This window comes from Zootermopsis nevadensis, unplaced genomic scaffold (genome assembly GCF_977971745.1).
Source record: "Zootermopsis nevadensis isolate Lab colony 2312 unplaced genomic scaffold, Znev_1.0 Znev_ptg000025l, whole genome shotgun sequence".
Lineage (NCBI taxonomy): Eukaryota > Metazoa > Arthropoda > Insecta > Blattodea > Termopsidae > Zootermopsis > Zootermopsis nevadensis.
In genome coordinates this window covers 9,626,157-9,647,114 of record NW_028259157.1, presented here as the reverse complement: position 1 = coordinate 9,647,114, position 20,958 = coordinate 9,626,157, and the positions used below count along the sequence as shown (strand labels likewise).

Genomic DNA, 20,958 nt, shown 5'->3' with positions numbered 1-20,958 from the left:
ACTACCAGAGGAGGTTCATCATGCTGGCCACACATTCTAAAATACGTAAGTCTTAGGCCACTTACGTACTAGGATCGTGCATCTGAATCCCACTGAAGCACAGATGTTTTGTCTAAACTAAGTAGTTCTACCATTAAAAGACGTCCTCACTGCATTAAAAATTAAGCTCATATATGCAAAGGATAAGTTTGCCTGTCACACAAATTACTCTCAATCACAGGGTAACATATTGTCGTAATTGTGGGGAAAAGAAAAAAAACTTTAAAATATGAAAAGTTTGGAAATAAAGTATGTTCATTAGTTAATCTGTGTTTCATAATGTGTTTAGCAATGGTAGATAAAGTCCGTGTTACATTTAAAAATAAAATTTGGTTTGTGCTGCAAAGGAAAATTCTGAAGCATTTTTTAGTATTAAAATAATTTTCTTATATTTGCTATACCACAAGATTGCAAGGATGGTGTGTATTTTATAATGCCATTGCTATCCCATTATTCAGACAACTCAGAGTTGATTATATTTGTAAACAACTTCTTTTAAAATCATAGTGCAACATGAAATGAGCTTAGAAAATAAAATCTCAATTCCTTTCTGGACCTGAGACTAGTGAGACCATACTGACACGCTGAATATCTGGTTCTTCGGCACATTTTATGATATTCCATTGTGGAAAAACTCATACCAGAAAGACAGATGATTATTTTCTACGTATTTCAGTAATCTTAGTGAATGATCACATAAACTGTTGATGGGTTTCTGCACTGCCTCATTCTCAATGCTATCTTGAAGCAAAATCCAAAGAAAATTTCAAACCTATTGAGTAAAAAATTAATTAATCACAACACTTGTTTCTGTTAAAAATTACAAACATATTTTGACATGCCCACATACATTTATCACGTTAGTAATTTCCAACATATATGAGTTAAGAAAGGGAACCATACAAAAATTCAAGTCGAGGCCAAACTCTGCATTTAACATGACAGTTGACAAATTGCTCACAAATAATAATTCTTTCCACATGGTTTTCAAGTTATTCCTTAGATCACGAAAAACAAAAATATGTTCCATTGAAATGTGACATTACCAGTCTGAGTGTTTTCACCCACAAGAAAAATTATCTGCTTCCAGAATTTGAATAATATCAAAAATACAGTCAACTAATGGAATTAGTTACAATTATAAGAACTATATATGTGTAAAGAATCTTTAAAAGAACCACATTTCATGTATAGTTGTAAAAATACTTGATTAGCTGCCAACAAAATGTGATGCAGATTTATAAAGTTTGAAATGTAATGTTTAAAAAAATATACATATACGTGCACACAACCATGTTATGGCAAAGAACCAGTCGCAAACAACGCAACTTAGCTACCAATCTCTGCAGCAGCTACAACTTTACTTACAACATAAAATCTAACATATATGGCAACTTAAACGTACACTGGCAGTGCACATGCAACAAAGTCAATCAAAGTACACAGCTGAACATGAACCCAGATATTTCACAAAACAGGCCTGAAATTTACAAATAATTCTGACAGTTATTTTTCAGACATCTTTGCATAGAACTGAAGCAAACCTAGTGGAATCTTCATTTACTGTCAAAATCCTGTGCTTCTAATCTAATAATCCCTCTTTGAAATTTTCTACATTTAATATTTTCCTTACTTTAATGTTCTAACTTTACACAACCAAAACTGAATATCCTTTCATCAATCCATAAAAATTATTTATGAATATCTGGGTTAAGGTTAAAACGTATCCACAGACAAAGTATTTTACCTTACACATCTATCACTGTTTACTGTTAAAGCATGTCAGTTATCCAAGATGGTTAAAGTAAACCACCCAAATCTGTGGCGCTAAAATTACATTTTTAAAGCCTTTTCATTTACAAGAAATACAAATGATACAAGAACTGTACGTATGTTAGCAAATCAGAAACTTAAAAATTCTATTTTCGTTTAAACTAGCACTGCAGACTGGAAAGTACACTAAGTGAAAAGTATGTACATACAAATTATACAAACAGTAGATAAGAAAATCATACAATTAACACCTACCATTCTTGATTACTTTCACACTATTTAATTAAATTGTATCTATGTTCCAGTCTGTTAACGCTACACACAATTAAAATAGCCACCTTAAAATACGAAATTACATCTTCCACTCTGCTTGTGTTACTTGAACAGAATAGTGTACGTTATTGAGATCCGAGTTTCTCATATCAGTGAAGATGTAAATATTTAACAGGATTTGAGGTTGTCATGGTGGTGATGACGATGTTGGCTGCCTTCTGGGTTGTAGTACCACACAGTCTGGTAAAAGTTTACCTCTGAAATGTTGGCAATCTTCTAACAGAGTACACAGCGCTACAGCCCAGAGACAGCCATCTTCATGTTAATGTTGGTCTTCTGGGTTGTAACATCACGTAGGCATATTCCAGTTCTCATACTGATATCTACCTACAAGTTTATATGGGGTTACAACCAAGGAGTCAAACACTAACTTATTGTCCCGATAATAGAGGCAGTAAGCACTTATGAAATGTCTGTAATTTTCTACCACATTACACGGCACAATATTCCAGAAGACAGTCGTCTTCATAATCATTGCTGTGAGAACCTTAAATCTCACCAACACTGCTAAATTATTCTTTGAGTTTATTTTTGTGGTAATATTGTTACTCTAGTTTTAATATATTAAGTCTCTAAAACAGTCAGTTATCTTCTGGTAGTCTCGTTCTAGTTTGATAATTACATTATACATTTTCTGCATCTATGTTAATTTGATAAAAAATAACTGAATATAATAGAACACAAACAGAGATAAAGATTGCTGCATTTGTCCAATAACCAAAACCTTACAAATACATGGCATTAATTTATGAGAAGTGATTTTATTAATTACATTATCACAACCAAAATTCTTACATAACGTGTGTAAGAACGGTGCAGCACAAGATGTACATGGCATGTTGCATGTACAATTAATTTATCACACTTCGTTCAAAATATAATATGAGAATATTCTCATAATTATGAAATTAAATCTTAGTACAGCACCTACTTCCACAACATTTCATCAATCACTTGATATCTCATTAGATAAAGCCAGGATATAATATATTAACTTTGCAAGGTAACAAAAAAAATATTTTAATTACAGACACTAGCATTTAAGTAATATACTAATTTAAATGCAATATAACATTTTTCTATTTCAATGTAGAATCACCTAGTGATAACAGCTCTCACTGCCTTTGACTTAAAGCAGGATGCATTAACACCATATACATAGTCTCTTTCAAGTCTTTTTAGCTTGTTAAATTGACTTCACTGCATTATAATCAATAAGTGGAATAAAAATAGAGCTAGAGATCATATATAATAAATTCCATTAAATTCAAGCACTTTTGCAAAAGGACAACCTATAGACGTCATTAAAAACTATTCTTGTATAAACATACTCGTATATCGAGATAATACAAATTCAATGTGGCTCTACTGCAACACAAATCAATACTGAACTCCAAAATAATCATTTAAACTTATCCTTTCACAGCTGAGAATAAAAATTCTGACTATGTCAGACTATCACTACATAATATATACTGTTGTCCCAAAGAAGATACCTAATTTTAGTAACACCAATCAATGTTTCATTTAAGACTTATACAAATGCATTATTTTTCTGCTAGGAAACATCTTTCTGTTTAATTACTTTTGTATTTTGCATGTATCTGATTTGGGCAGTGAAAATACAGGAGTTCTCTTTGTCTGTATTCCAGTGTTGCTACATACCAGTAATATATATTATTTATGCTACTGAACCACTGCTTCTTACCAGTTTCATCATGCTTTTGGCACATTATTTTCTTGGCCTTATTCTATTTATATGTATCTGAATATTTAGCTACTAGCATGGTGCTTGTAAAAGGATTTAATTAAAATTTTGACTGCATAAAATTGGGCTTCGAAGGAGTAAAAAATTAAAGTAAAGCCGTCCCGCTACATGCCATGTAGGTCGTTTGCGGGGGGGGGGGGGGGGGGGGGGGGGGGGGGTTTTGGAGGTATAGCTCCTACTCATTCTTGACCTTGGCACTAGATAGGGGTGAGCGGTCAGCATCACGCCCCGGCCGTGCTTTACCCCCGGGAAAGGACCCTGGTACCAAGTGGATAGGAGGCTGGGTGGGCCCCAGAGCTGGTCTGAACGCAGAGGCTGGAGGAATAATCCTCTGCTCCTGATGGGGATCGAACCCAGTGCAGGTGGTCATGCATTACACTACTATACTGCTACACTGTTCAGCTTGGAGTTAAAATTTGGCTGGTAGCGCTGTAGTACAGGGATTTAAATCACTTTCTTCTGCGCAATAAAGAATAATGGCACTTAAGATAGTATGTTGTAGGGGTGTTTGACTAAACTACAGATGTTCAGAATTGACTTATGGCAGATGTCTATTGTAACAGTGATGAATTTTTGGGTTTCTAAATACAAAACACAGTTTGATAATATTCTATGTGCAGCCTTCATATCAGATATGAACTGTTGCTACTCTAAGTATTCAAATTTTATTCATGATCCTGTTTATTACAACCTGTGCAACTTAACCATGAGATGTGTGTAACACATAGGAACTTTGACAAATATGCATCACACCCAGCTTGTAATAAAAAAACAACAGGAAAAGTAAATAAATAAATAAACCTTACTTTTAAGAGATGAAAAAATCAACTTTGGGAATTTTCATGAAACTGCCTTATAAAGAAGCAAATGTATCTGTCACATGTGTAACATTATTCAGAATAACTTTTCTAAAATATGTAAGCTACGACAACCCAAATTAAATGCAAATCATGGAGAAAAATTGAACACTGCATCATATAACCATTTCACAGAAAAAATAACTTATCTTCCAATTTTTACTCACCAGCAAAAACTGGCTGCAATGAACGTTGAAATGTTAGCATAGTGGGGAACAGCACACAAGGGTATAGACTATACTGACATCTATGTGCACTGATACCACTACAAAAATAATTTGATAATTTTCTACTCCACAATCTAAAATGCTCATATCTGCAAAACTACTTATTATATTGTTAGCTGAGAACAATTTCTATATAATTACCCACATATTCAATTCTACTGTTGGCGAGAAATCATCATATTGACAATGTTGCTAGTCTGCTTCAGAATACCAACTGCCTGGTCATGCTCCACCTTTGTGAAATCTGTCCCATCCACTTCCAAAATTTTGTCTCCTGGCTGAAGGCAGCTACTAGCAGGTCCACTTGGATGAACTTTTGTGACAAATATTCCTTCCTACAACAGAGATGTCAAACCTTCACTTACTTTAGTTTTAATTTTAGTCTGCATTGTCTAAAACAATAACAAATAACAGGACGATGACGGAGGCAGTATAACCTCTGAAACGTTGGTTAACATCGATCAGACTACACAGCGCAACAACCCAGATGACAGAAATCCTTAGACTCATCGCCCTGATGACGGAAGCAGTATGACCTCAGAAACGTTGGAAAACATCGACCAGTCTACACAGCGCAACAACCCAGAAGACGGAAATCTTCATGTTCACCGCTGTGAAAACCCCAAATCTTACATACAAGTATATCAATGTTTCAGAGGTGGTTGCTGCCTATGAAATGTCGATAAACTTCTACCAGACTACATGGCACAACAACGCAGAAGTCATCTGTATGAAGCATTAAACTGCTATCCTGGCAGGGAGGGCCATGTCACAGCTTCAGGTTGACAGGATTTTGAAAACTGGAAGAAGTCTGGCTTATTAATAAGAATACATGGTTATCAATGTTTAACTCAACTTACATTATCTCGTTTGTCTAGAGGAGATGTCAACCCAAGACCACCACTAATGCTGAATCCAAGACCAGGATTTTTTTTAATTACAACAGGAAACTGGAATAAAAATACATTAATAATATTTAAACAGAAACTGTTCACTGACAGTACTCGAGTCAGTAATGTTCCTTGATTACTTCATCACTTTTACATTTTACGCTCAATGAAAAAGAAAAGTGATTTGGATTGATGAATTATACATCAGTTTGATTCCTAATAATCTTTATTTAATAACACACACTTTCCAAATATAACAACTATGATTATTACTACCATTACAAAATCACAACACCAGTGATATCAACAAGACCAATTAAACTGACTTTTTCATTCAAACTTATAGTTTACTCCTAAGAATTAGGCTAAAATTCAATTGAGTTTCTTTTTTAAAGTGCTTGCAAACATCAAACAGTCTACAACAACAGTTTTTGCCCAATTTATTCATAGGTACTTTAAAACAAAAGAAAGGGTTATGGCACATCTGTACCATTTCTGTATGAGAATAAATTATAACACAAATTCTACATGAACGTTTTTATATATTAATAACCAAAATCATGGTGGTGGTTCAAAACTCAGAGGTTAGATGTGAAAGATTTAATAGTCAGGAAATGGTACAACAACCCAGAAGACAAGTAATTTTCATACCTGACATCATGAAAACCTGAATTCTCACAATGAACAGATACGGTTTCCTAAACTGCATATTTATAAAGTTCAAATTCTCACTACTCCCACTGCATGGATTACGGCATTTTAAGGAAAGTAGTTCTTTCCATAACTTTTTATTGTGCTGACAATTAAAACTGATAACAGTTTACTAAGCAAATCATCTGCATAACAACATATGTAACATTAAGCTTGAAATTGCACTTACAACAGTCGCATTTTTGTGTGGTCCAAACATCCAGGTCTTGGTCTGTCTCCCTGGAGACTCCAAATTCATTCTTTGGTTGCCTTCTGGGGCAGGTGTCGAAAACAGTCTCTGTGACACAGAACTTAATCTTGCAGATGTCGGTGATGTTGGAGTGGATGTGAGAGTGGGAATTTTTGACACCAACGGACTCTGTTCATTTGAAAATGTGGATTTAGAATTTCCGTGTAAAACAAAACCTTCCAAACTACATAAGCCACTCACTGGGTTAAGATGTGATGAAGACGGTGATGATACAGTCGGTATTTTAGATGAGACATTGAGGTTGTGGTCTGTGGCAGAGAAGCTTGGTTTGTTAATGCAGTTATATCCTGCTTCTTTATTGACTGGTGACGAACAATCGAGAGAAGTGTTTGATAATGGTGCGACAGAAGCAGGGTGGCTGCTGCTCGAGGACTGAGAACTAAGAGAACCTCTCTTTGAAGAATGTGAAGAATGATGACTGAGAGGAGAACTGGAGTAAAATCCAGGTTGGGGAATTCTACTTACAGATGGAGTTTCTGACAAGGAATCGGCCTCAGATACAGAGGACCAGTTACTGCTTAGAACTGACCTGAATGAAGCATCAGGCTTTCCATGATTCACTGAAAGTAAAGGGGATGGAAAGGTAGAATCAGCAGGAGACATTTTCTCAGACAATGAAGAAAGACTGCTATTTTCAGGCTGAGATTTTGGGTCTCCCTTCCCTACTCCATGTGAAACAGATGGTAACAGGGATGGAATTTTTGTTCCTGTTTTTGACACAGATGTTGGTGATTTTGGTGCCATGGTGATATACTTTGATGAGACTGGACTCAGGGAAGTTGGAGAGTTACATCCAGGTCTCTGAGGTGTAGGCGCAAAGATGGAATTGCCTACAGAAGGTTTATCTTGTGTAAATGTTGAAGGTTTATTGAGCAAATTATCAACCTCATGAATGGATGACTTCAAACACACAGGTTCTCCAAGTCTCACTGGAATACGACATTTTTGATTCAATGGAGTGTTCTTCATGTCATCATTTTGTAAGCTCCCTGTAATGGGACTAGATATATCTTGCCTTGTGTCGTTTACTCCCTTTTCAATTTCTTCACCATTCTTCTCTGTGGAGCTAGAGGTTTCAAGTGTGACAACTGGAGAAGTGATACTGTTGGTTATGTTATTCATATTAGTGACAGTAGAAGTGCTGGTTACTGTCACAGTGGTGGCCGTTCCCTGTAAGGTGCAGACAGATGTAATAGTGGGTATGGTCAAGATGGGGGTGGAATTTAAATTGCTATACACTGAAACACCAGTTTCCTTGCTCTTAATCCCATTACTGTATTCCAGTGATGAAGGCACTGTGCAATCACGTGCTATAGGCTCGTCAATTGGCGTATCTCGAATTACGATCCGTGTAGCAGTTTCCTTTCCAATCTCTTTGCTGGAAGGTCTTTCAGCAATTGGTAGGGACACATCAAGATTTTCTTCAGGTTCATGTTGTTCCATGTGACCAATAATTTTTATGTCATTAGTGTGTTTCAAAACAGATTCTTCTTTTGGAGAATCAATATGGCTGCCTTCAGATATCTGTTTTGAGCTGTCCCCTTCATCATTTCCTCCAAAGGGTTTCTCTGCGACAGATTTCAGCTGCACTGAGGGCATTACAGCACTAGTGAAGGCCTCTGGAAAAAACATTCAGTAAAACATGTAAGCCATTTAACACTTTTAAAAATCTATGTCCAAAATGTTATTTAGCTCATGAACTGCTAACTGTTAAACATACTAAAATGTAGTACTATTATGAGTTACCAGCATAAAATTACTAGAAGTCTTATATTATGTCAAGCAGTCATTTAGTTATTCATGCATGCATACACATAATCTCCAAAATATATGAATACTGTAAAAATATTTGTTTTCCTTAAACTTGTTCATTTTAAGATATTTTCATCCTGATCATCAGAATAATTTTCTATAAAATGTGTCCAGGGCAACTTTGTTAAAGTTCTGAAAGATAAAGCTCAAATAATATTTAAAAATCCAGTCTTTGCCTACAGAATAACACTCCAAACCTCTCTTTAAAGGATCCAGATAACAACATTTAGGAAACCAAATGCTGCTTATTTTAGGAACTAAAGTAAAGTACATTTTGCAGGTAAAATACTGAATTACTAAGCATTAAAAATGAGTGATATGTGGTTATATAGAAAATAACACTTAAGGCTCATAATGAAAACTAGATGAAATGGTGAAAAACTTGCACAAACTTGACGAGACACTTCACGTACCATCCACCTACCTTCATGATCACTGATCTCTTCAGGAAACACAGACTTGTCTGCACAAACAAACAGGTCCTTGGTAGGAGCAACTGGAGACAATGGTTTCTGTGGATAGATGACAGATGCTGGACTTCCAGTCCTCTGAAAGTACGCTGCCTGTTTGGAGTATGCAGCTGCTATATGATAAGGTGGTGGTTGCTGCTGGTCTGTAGTAATACTGGATCTAGAGGAATCAATCAACGTTCTTGGCAAAGACAGTGGAGATCTCTGTACACCAACTGTGATAGAAGGATTTTCTAGAGACATGGAAATGGTTGGAACTTCTTCTCTTTGGTTGAAAAATTTTTCCCGTTCTTCAGCCATGTTTGTTACCTTCCGGACACACTTTGCTTCTCGTATGATTGGTCCACTATCCGATGCCAACACTGGTGAACTCTCATCAGTGCAAATATCAGAAATTTCATACTTACTCACAATTCCTGAAATATCTGTACTTTGCACTGAAGCATCTTCTTCATTCACTTTGTTCTGAAAATTATGAGAATCTTTACTGAGTATGAGAACTTTTTGAGACAGGACTGTCAACACACAAAATGTAGATAAGAGGTTCCCAAAGTGAGGTCCATGAGCTTAATTCAGGTGGTCTGGGGAAAAAGAGTTTGTGAACTACTCACACAGAGATAAAGATCACATTAATCATAATGATGCAGGAGATATGTTCCCCCTAGAAGATTACATGGTGTCACAACCCACAAGACCACAACTGACAAGTTGATCACCTCAAATGTCAGATAATTATAAACTCCTTGAAGAAGACAATCTAATATAGTATTACGCATTTACTTACACACTTTTCACATGAAAATAAATAATACACACCTTCTTAGATTCTATGTGTGCCATAAGAGGGACTGTACTGGGCTTCTTAACTTTTGCCTCTTTAATTAAAACACCTTTAGGGCCTGGAGACACCATCTCACCTACTAAAGGAACATCACCATCACTCTGAAACAAACCAAATTTTATTGTACTTCAAAGTGTTCAACAGCTACATTTACTGAACACATAGAAACAAAATAATTAGCTGTGCTTCACTATCTCACTGTTATGTAAGTTTGATATGGAATGATAAAACACAAAAAGAGACGAATCCCATAATATTCCTGTGGCTCTACAATCCAGTGTGGGTCTTGGCTGCCCCCTTTCGTTTTTTTTATTTGTGAATAGTGAGTGACCAGCCCACTGCCTCTGCACAATTTTTATTCAATCCTGGTTTTGTCTGCTAAAGCCATCTAGTAGAAAATCAGGAGACACATGGGTAAGAAATGGCCATTGAATTTTGCTTACAAAACTTCTCATTCATGCTCATAACGTTCTTTTACATGCTGTAAAACTATGACATAGGACCGCCGGCTTTGCTTCCCCTATGAAGGAAGTTGTGCCATGGATTTTTATCGCCCTTAAAAATCCATCAGCCTCGGCCAGGTTTGAACCCGTGAATCTTGGGTCCAATGGCGAGCATGCTAACCATTAGTCTACCAAGGGTGACGAATCCCATATTTACATGTTTACTAAGTAACCGTCATCAACCAACTCAGTGGTACAGGGTCTTTTGACAAAGTTCAATCAATCTCGTAACTTATTTTTTTAAGATTCGCTTAAATATTTTTATCTCATGTAAGCTGATGTTCCCCATGTTGTTTCTTCCCAAAAGTTTCTTTAACTAAAGTATCTTGCATCCTCATGCATGTTATATTACCTCAAAATATTTTCCTTCTTGAACTAAATACCCTTCTAATTCAATGTGAAGTGTGCAGTGAAGCTTTCATATAATTTTTCAACTTCTTTGTTACATTCCTCATAAGTTCATATATATATATATATATATATATATATAGTACTCTCTTAAACAGTTATTCTTAAAAAGTCCAAAAGATTTTGTACTAAAATTGATCAACTCTATAATCTCACTAAACAAACTACCTCTGAAATGATAAAAATAATTTCATGATTGAAAACTTTCATTACACCATAAAATGCCACTAAAATGAAGTTGGTGTAAAACTGATTTGTGTAGCGTTTTGATTTAATTTTAGAGGTGTTAATGGTGTAGGAAAAGACGAGCTTTCAGGTTATCATGATAATGCACATGAAGACGGCCATCTTCTGGGATGTTGTGATGTCCAGTCTGGTACAAACTGACTGATGTTTCTTAAGTGCTTACAGACCACATGGCAGAATATCTCAGAAAACAGTCATCACATTCAATGCAAGAACAAAATTAAGCAAACTATGACAGCAAACAAACAATAAAAATTAAGATAATGTACAAATGAAAGACTGACACCTTTGCAGGTGGCTTCACAAATATAATGGAAGGGACTTCTCTTCACCAATTCTATGATGATCTGGTGAAGACAAACAGCAACGTCATCACTAGCAGAGGAATATCATAAGAAAGAGTTAATCGGCATAAGCTTCAAATGACACAAACCTCTCTGGATGCTCTTCTGGTGTGCTGTTGTTGAAATGATCGTGCATGTTTTGCCATTGCACGAAGCTCCTTGGGATATGGCGTGGGAGCACGCACAAGATGTCCAGTCACTTCAGACTCAGCATCTGCTGCAAAGCGGATATGTGGACGATCCAACTGCTTTGGACTGTGACTGTGCCTTACATCCGACTCCAGCTCGTTCTGATTTTCTGTTAACCAATACAAAATAATGATGAAAGTGTTCTTTAAAATATTAAAAAATTCTTAATGAAACTATGCAATTTACATAATTTGGTATTTAAAATATCTACAGAGGTTTTCCACTTCTTAGAACTTTTCTAAGTTAAATTAAAATATAGTGTTCGTATCAAAACAGTGCTGTGTTACAAATAAGATAATTAACAATTATACATTGGTGAAAATATATTTGAAAATGTGGTTATTCATACCAGCCAAATAAAGCTCCTGAGCACTCTGAGGAAGCATAAAATTAATGCAGACTGTCTGCCCAGTCACTTTGTCCACATCTTGCTGTAGAGTTGTTAAAGGCGTGCTCTGATTATTGGAAAGCCACAGAGCAGTTAAGAATGTAAGATTCAGTATTGATACCGGTAAATTCCTTAGTTGGTTATCACTTAAATTCATCACATGTATGTTAGGTAGATGACCCAACTCAGCAGGAACCTCTTGTAGTTTGTTGCTCCGAACACTCAGGATGGTCAAACTGGTGCAGCTTCCAATTTCTGAAAGTCAAATAATTACTAAAATTACATTTTAAGAACCTATGAATGCTAAACTACCAGACTCCTGTTCTCTGTCACCTTTCTTCTACAGCAAGCATAATTCATGTTTACTCACTCCTACCATTTTTTTTGTGTCCAGTACACACCATTCAGTGTTCATAAAGTGTTGGTTCTTATTCAGTAGGTTAACCCCCCCCCCCCCCCCCCACACACACACACAGATGTAGTGGTCCCAAAAAGATGTATACACATTATAAAATGGAATATTAAAGTTGTCAGTCAGTTGCTCACCGCTGTCGACTGTGCCACAAAGCTAATGGTGGTAATTCTAAACAACTACACTAGATTTGCTAATTTACTAATTAACATTGTTGAGGTCTGTAATGGTTCAGTTTATTAAAATGTCTTTATTTTGTTCAGTGAATGTCTTTTTTGGGACACTCTATATATGTTGCTATGCCAGAAATCAGATAATAAGATGTGGGAAACTACTTAATTAGCTAAGCAAATATCAGCTTCTCAAGAAGGACTCTGCACCATGGAGTTAATTATTCATCATTAACACGAGTCCTAATAGTTTACAGCCTGCATCATGTACCTTCTAATGTGGCCCTCTGACAGTCACATCAAGAACTGCTGTGAGGCAGTCTTACCTGGAGGTAACTCCTCAAGCATATTGTCATCTACATTCAAAATGTTGAGTTTCCGAAGCAGACCAATAGAAGGTGGCAATGACTCAAAGTCATTTTGACTCAAGATTAATTCTTCAAGATTTGACAACTTCCCTATCGTCTTCGGCAAAGCAGTCAGCTGGTTGTCATCCAATTTCATTGTAACCAACTGTTTCAGACTGCCAATAGTTTCTGGGACTTCCTGAAATAATACAAATTTAATTTTGTCATAGTAATACATGTAATGTTTCAACCAACATTTACGCTACAATGAAATCAATACCAGATTAACTATTTCTACACACACTTGTAGTCGCCTGGCAGCAGTTTCAGAATGATGCCATGATAATGATTAAATTCATATCTTGCTATTAATAAAAATATTCGGGGTCTACAATATAAAATGTAAACTGAATATGATAAATGACTGAGGAGTAATTCAAGAGGCAAAGATGAAACTGACAGATATGGCATGCCCATTACATTTTGTGTAAAGAATGCCCAACAATGCATTAACTAGTCACAAAACTTTTGCATTGCCCAATCAGGAACTGGATGAAAGACTCAGCTGTCTCCTTAAACTCTTTCTGCAAGCAACATACAAAATCATATAAATCCAAATCAATGCCACCATTTTTTTAAACATACTAATACAAAGCATTCAGACAGAATTTTGACCATTAAAATACATTCTATTTAAAAATCAGAGATAAAAAATAATTAAAACCATGAGATTTCAGGTACTCACGATGGTGAGTGTGAAGATGGCGGTCTCCAGAGTTGTTGCACCACATAGTCTGGTAGAAGTTTATCGACATATCAGAGGTGCTTGCTACCTCTGAAATGTTGGTAAACTTCTACCACACTGTATGACACAATAACCCACAAGACAGCCATCTTCAAGTTTCAGTACAATTATTCCATATTACACAAAGAGGACACTTACCTGAATCTCATTGCACGACAATGTTAGATCAGTCAAACTGCAACATGAACCAATTTCTGGTGCAATCCATTTTATGTTGTTGGTAGAAGCATCAAAATGCATTAATTTCTTCAGATTTCCAATAAACTGCAAAGCCAATGAATTATGTTGACATAATAAACGTAGATGTTAACAATTAATAAAACATATTTGACAGTGTCCACACAAATTATGTAAAATTAGATGCCGTACTTGCTTATGCAATTTCCACAGTTCTTTCCTTTCAGAAAGTACCATTGAAGAATGAAGCATAAAAATCATAAAAAAATTCCATACCACAGTCATTTTTATTTTATTTTAAGCAAATTTAAGGGTGTTTAAGAACTGGGTGCTTACGATAACATTTGCACCTAAGATAGAGGAAGTAAGATGAGGCTGGGGAATATTACATGAGCTCCATAATTTATACTCACTACCACATATTATAAGAACGATAAAATCGAGGATAACATGGGCACGGAATGTGTAGTGTATACAGGACAGATGAGAAATGTGGACAAAACTGCGATTTGAAAGCCTGAAGGTAAGGGACCACTCATAACACCTGCGTGTAGATGGAAGGATATTATTAAAATGAAGCTAAGGGAAACAAGGTGGAAAAGTAAACTGCTAAAGTAACTGGCAACATGCAGTACTACTCATTGTCATTCTGTTGTAAACATACCCAGCTATTAAAATTCTGTAATACGTGCTTCCTACCTTTGGAACACTGCGAATACGATTGCAGTCAACCCATAGCTCTGTCAAATTTATTAAACGTCCAATTACTTCAGGCTAAAACATAAAAAAACATTCACATATTTCACATTCTCATGGCAGCAAGTATGAAGATGTCTGTCTTCTGAGATGTTGCATCGTTTAGTGACATTTCAGAGGCAGCAAGCACCAATGAACTGTTGGGAAGCTTCTAACATCCCAGAAGAGAGTCGCCTTCTTAACAATGAAATAGTACTTCCCATGGACTTAAATTTTATTTTAAAAAAAAAGTACATGCTGAATTCTGGTTTGAATAAAAGTCACTCTCCTCAGAATTTTCTGGTCCTATTAGAAGAAAAGTCATGCAAAATTGGAAAGTATGCAGTATTCTTGTTTCCACACTCTTGGACAAGAACTTCAGATTAAGGAAGACACAATAAGCTTTTACATTTATAATTTAAATGGAAAACTACTGTTTATTTTGACGTTCACAATGAAATCGAACATTTGAAAAATTTAACTTCATTCCCACTGAGAACAATTCACAACTCCTGGGTCCAGCAAAAACAGTTTGATAAGAATTACTTAAATAAGAAACTAGGTACTGAAAACTTACTTAATCCACCTTCACTGCTTGCTTGAAATGATAAAAGTTACTTATTAATAAAATAGAAAGACAAGGAATAAAATGGTGAGATTTCCCAAATACGCACAACTCCTAATGTCTGAAGTCTTCATCCTTTGTCATGTGACAATAACAGCCACTAGTCTACACAGCCTTACTGACTTCCACATCCAAAGACCAATTTGTGACAGTTGTAAGACATTCCAAACATGAAGCAACAACACTAACCACTACATCATAAAACATTATTCAGCACAGAAGGCCAAAGATTCATACAGCAGGGGATGAAGCCTCCAGAATTCTCCAGCCGGCAGCTGAAAATCCTACACATTAGAAGCATGTCTTGGTGTGCGAAGTCTGACCTTGCTCACGACAAATATTGGTATGTTAGCCTTGCTTTATTCACATTTTGAGACTAAAATAAACTGGTTTGTGACAACTAATATCCATGTTGATTTGAAAAGGGGTAACCTAGTTATACATAAAATAAAAGCAACTTTTGGATGTTGCATATTTTCCTGATCACGTTTCTCAGTAACATTAATTGAAAAAATAAAAAGAGAAATAAATGTACAAAATCTGTGGCAATAAAACAACTTACAGGTTACAGGTTACTCCTTACTATCCACAGTTCCCACACTGTGGTGTTTTGCAACCAGTGTGCTGCCACAAGGTTTCAGGCATGCCACAAATTTAAGAACTTACATATTTGAAAGATATAGTCACAAAAAGCTATTATCTTGTCTTTAACAATTATAATTTGTAAAAAAAACATGCACAGGTTCAATGTATGTTAAGTTTTGTTTCCTAATGCCTGTATTCTTTTCATGTAAGTGTTTATGTGCAGACACATTTATGGCCATATATACGAGGCGCGTCCACAAAGTAAGTTTCCCACTCGTCCCACAGCTAGCAAACCTTATATTGCGCGAAGCGACTGCGCGTACGTGATAGAGCAATGACGTAGCATGGCGCATGCACTAACGGCACTTCCCGCGTTCTCACAGTAGCATCGTTGCAGCTGTTGAAGATGGAGGTTCTTATTCCAGCTCCCGCCGACTGTGAAGTGCGGTCAGTGATAACGCTAGGCCGCACACGGCTCGATGGACAGCAAGTCTCCTGCAGGAGTTCAGCTGGGAGGTGTTTAATCATTCACCCTACAGCCCGGACCTCGCTCCCAGTGATTTCCATCTTTTCCTACACCTCAAGAAATTCCTGTCCGGTCAGCGTCAGCATTTTGAGAATGACAGAGAGGCGGAGATGGTTGTCACACAGTGGTTCCAATCCCAGGCAGCAGACTTCTACGACACAGGTATTCAAAAGTTGGTCCCACGGTATGACAAATGTCTCAATTCTGGTGGCGAATATGTTGAAAAATAGCTGGACACTTGCTGTATCTGTTGCAATAAATATTTCCATGAAATTGTGTTTTGTTTCTGTAAACGGCCCCAGGGAAACTTACTTTGTGGACGTGCCTCGTAGTTTTATACTCCCTTTTCATAAGGCAACATTTTGTTGTGTGCTTTGACAAATTATGTGTGTTGCAGATGAAAAATGGTTGGGGAACATCAGTTTAGGTTCAAACTCCTGTATATGTTAAGACTATGGCAGTTTGATTTATAATACCATTAATTTTTATGTAAATGATGCTTCAAAATTCACATACATTTAATAAGAGTGAGTCCATCTTAAACAGTTACAAATGTTTCTTCTAATTGGTTAACAAGTATTTTACAAAATCACTTCCATTGAATATCCTACAGTAATACTGGTTCAACCTAGAACTAAGGAGATAACTGCTTCATAACTATGGACTAATATACTACACTTACCAGATCCGAAAATTCATTTTGGCCAATATCCATCCTTTCTAGACTAGTCAGACGTGCTATAGACTTTGGCATAGTGTTCAAATTATTTTCCCTTAGTTCTAAAATTCTTAATTTGGTCAGTCGGCCAAAATTGGCCGGTAAAAAGTCCAGACATGTGTCATTCAAATAAAGTTCTTCCAGGGAAAGCAGCTGTGTAAAACCTTCTGGTAATTTTTCCAATTGGTTTACACTAACATCGACATATACAAGGTGTTTGCAACCTTTTATATTATCTGGAATGGCACACAGCTCTGAAAAAAATGCAACAGTATGAATGTCACACAACAATGTAATGCTGAAACAGGCAATTAAACTTGTGTTAATAAAACATCCATGAGCAACAAGCTCTTTCAGAGCCAGTTTCTGAAACGTTGTGGCTTTTCTTTTTAAACAAAGACGATGGAAAAAGTCTAGAGGGCAAATAATTTTAAGTGTAATCCACCATCGTCAGAACCCTTTAGAACTGAATCACTGTTTTTATATTTCTCTTCCAAGACATTTTTAACAGCCAGTCTCCTGAAAAGTTCTTTAGAAAACAGTACTGTATATGAGTCAAGATAGTAATATAATGATGAAAGTATAGTAATGTTCAACAACAAACCATTTCTGCTCATATCCAGATGTTGCAGATTTATCAGAGATGCAATTGCAGGCGGCAGGCTCTGAACATCATTGTCACTCATGGATAACACTCTTAGCCCATGACAATGAAATAATGGCCGTGGCAAATCACGGATCTGGAAGATCAAATGCTAATACTAAACAACAATAATAATGTCACCAAGAATATTAACACATAATAAATACAAAGAATAATATGAGACTGAGATAAATGACAGCTATAAAAAACTACCCTGTCTCGAGCCAATTTAACCCAACTCATATCTTCAAGTCTCTAATTTCAGTAAAGATTCAAGTATCACATTCTGGCTTTCTTCAGTTACTTTTATCTACTGCATGGAAGGTTGAACAGCAAATTCACTGAGGAAAATATTCCAATAATTCTGTCACAAATTGTAACTCTGCTTTTCAATTTAATAATGTATAGAAATCAAAATAAGTAACCAAAGTAAAGGATAATAAAACTGAGCACTTACTCTATTTGAGTCCAAGTACAATTCCTCCAAAGTTCTCTCAAAAGCAAAAACCTGTGGAGGAACATCTTGTAGCATGCTGTGCTGATAGTCTAATTGCCGAATGTCTTCTGTTTCTGGTCTTACACAGTTCAAGAAGCATTTCCACGGCATGATAAATGATCATTGATTGCACAAAATTCCTGAAATGACATCACAGAACTTATAAATAAAGCAGTTCACAGAAGTGAGTTACTGAAGAAATTCAAAAACATGTGTTAATAGAACTGATACTTCAACATCATTTACATTAAAACCCACTATAGGAAATAAACCTGAACCACTTAACCTCACAACAGACTTCTCTAAGGTATATTTTAATAATATCCTCAAATCTCTTCTTCAATTCTTCATATGGTTCCTTACCAAGAGATTACCACCACCAAAATTTTGTATGCACTTACAGTCTTCCTGATCCAATGTCACCTGCCATCATTTCATTATCCTAATATTATTGGGTAAATTACACAAACAATAAAGATACTATTTATTTTCAATTCCACATTCACTGCATCTCTCCACAATTCAATTACAAATTTCTGCAGATTCACTTTCCATGACAATCAACCATATTCCCAATTTGTACACAAGACCTGCTCCCGGAAGGAAACCATTTGCTGATCCAACACGCAAAACAATCAGCCCTCAAAAGCACTTCCTGCCTCCATCTGCAACATCATCACTCTGTTAACGTTTCCACAACGTAAGTTTCGTGTCAAACCAAGTTTCATCCACAGGATGCTCCTTTTAAATCTTTGAAGATAACAGAACTTTTACTTCATAATACCTTGGTTTTATTATGATCTTTCACTCAAATTCACTTTTCCATTGTAATTCCATTTTAATGTAGCTCTGTCACAATATAGGACCCCCACCAAAAATTAAATCTCTCTCTTAGAACCAGTAATATTTTTTCTGTTTGTCTTCATTTATTGCTGAGAAATATACTTAGCAGTATTTTACTGCTTGATTGGGGTTCTTTTGGTAATGTTACCAGGTCTGAGAAGTTTTGTGACAACAGCAATTTATCACACTTCACATTATAGTATTTCTTCCACTGAATTGCAGAACCATACTTTCAGACAACAGCAATAAAAATTAAAGTAATTAACTGGGAAATAATAATTATATATAATGATGATCAATGATGGAACTACTTACACTGTGAGAGTAAATAATGTTTTCAGTTAAGAATAAATCACTTGCACATGTTCGGTACTTGTCCTTCATCCCTATGACTGAACATGGAAATACATTCTTACAGCTTGCACGTAACAGATACTGATGTCTCTCAGATTACTAGGTTTATTACTTTGGCAGGAGTTTCTTGTGCTCTCAGTTACTAAGAAATATTCATACTGGTTCCTGTCCAGTCCTATTTAATTAGTGTTTAAATATACCTTGATACTGTAAGCAACACAGACATAATGACAGATGAATGAAAACAATGACATCCTATACCAGACCAAATATGAACAGTGACAGTGATACAAATAGATTAACATGCCTTTCCAGTTTAAAAAAAGAATAAAAACTTCTAAATACTGATCAATGCCAAATTAACAGGCATCATCATACAAGGTCCTGCATTTTAGGATTAAAAAAGATCAACATAGGTTTAAAATACACTAGTAAGGATAATAAACAAGTGTCCACAAGCTAATATGCAATTCTTACCCTCTAAACCCATTACAAACAATGGATAGGTTTTATAACATATTTTGGATGATAGTATGTGTAAAGCAATATATACACATCTATTTTTTGCGTCCTACTGTGGTATTCCTTTATATATGTTAAATGTTAACTTTATATAAAATCAAATTATCCAGTGTTTGAAACTGTAAAATATTCACAAAGATATACAAAAAAATGATTACCTAATACACACTTTCCTGCTACGAACGTAATAAAATATATAGCATTTGCAATAAGAAAGGAATATAAACTTTCAAAGGACTCTGCTACATGGAGCCAGTTAGTTAAAGAAAGTAATGGTTAAATATATATAAAAAACATAAATGAGTAGTCCTGTGCTGCTCTACAACCTGATGTTATTCTACGATACTTAATACTGAAAATCCTAAGCTCCTGACATTACTGACACTGCTTTAAATTTATATGGGTGAGTACTGATAGTAAAACACACAAAAATTTTCCTTAGAACTGAAAAGCCATATCCAACCTTAATGTATTTCCAAATCGTTTGTATTAAACAGACGGATGCAATAACACCTTCGCTTGCTGTCTTCCACCATGTATTATAACTAGATAATTGATTAATTTTGAAAGTAATTTGTTCCACGTTAATATTAATGGAAAAGTTACTAAGCTAGGTTAAGTAGGTCTCGTGTTGAAGTTACATAGTGTGGCTCGTAACACTTGCGCAAAGCAAATAGAAGATATTTATCTCGCAATACGCGGCGACAGTTTTTAAACAACACAGTTTACAGTTTTTTTCTTAATTTCCATTTGAATAAGTACTCACAAATTATCGTAATTTGTAAAACCATAACGAATATACTTTTAAAAGTATCTGCAATGTTACCAACAGAAATTGAATTTCAAAACATCTTCAAAAACACAGATAAACTATTCTCCATCCGTTGTCATTGAACCACCACTGCAATTAAATTATTGCATGTAAATATCCTATGAACTGGATATCCTTGT

General features: G+C 35.6%; 1 protein-coding gene across 7 annotated transcripts; it reads right to left on the bottom strand.

Annotated features, from left to right (window-relative positions):
- Nucleotides 1-953: 953 nt before the first annotated feature.
- On the bottom strand, nt 954-20,912 carry LOC110832577 (uncharacterized). Of its 7 annotated transcripts, none has more exons than XM_087356049.1 (15): nt 20,774-20,912; nt 19,447-19,692; nt 18,250-18,428; nt 17,754-17,889; nt 17,114-17,403; nt 14,660-14,734; nt 13,922-14,047; nt 12,958-13,177; nt 12,011-12,304; nt 11,562-11,770; nt 9,947-10,072; nt 9,085-9,595; nt 6,768-8,467; nt 5,858-5,947; nt 954-5,332 (listed from the first exon to the last, which is right to left on the bottom strand). In XM_087356049.1, exons 3-15 carry the CDS (start codon nt 18,397-18,399, stop codon nt 5,153-5,155), a joined length of 4,107 nt encoding a protein of 1,368 aa, XP_087212175.1. In that variant the 5' UTR covers nt 18,400-18,428; nt 19,447-19,692; nt 20,774-20,912; the 3' UTR covers nt 954-5,152. The 7 variants fall into 7 exon arrangements, with proteins under 7 accessions (XP_087212175.1, XP_021925402.2, XP_087212171.1 ...); XM_022069710.2 differs by having other exon boundaries at nt 19,447-19,523; nt 20,774-20,883; XM_087356045.1 differs by lacking the exon at nt 20,774-20,912 and adding an exon at nt 20,471-20,690.
- Between the last annotated feature and the right edge of the window lie 46 nt (nt 20,913-20,958).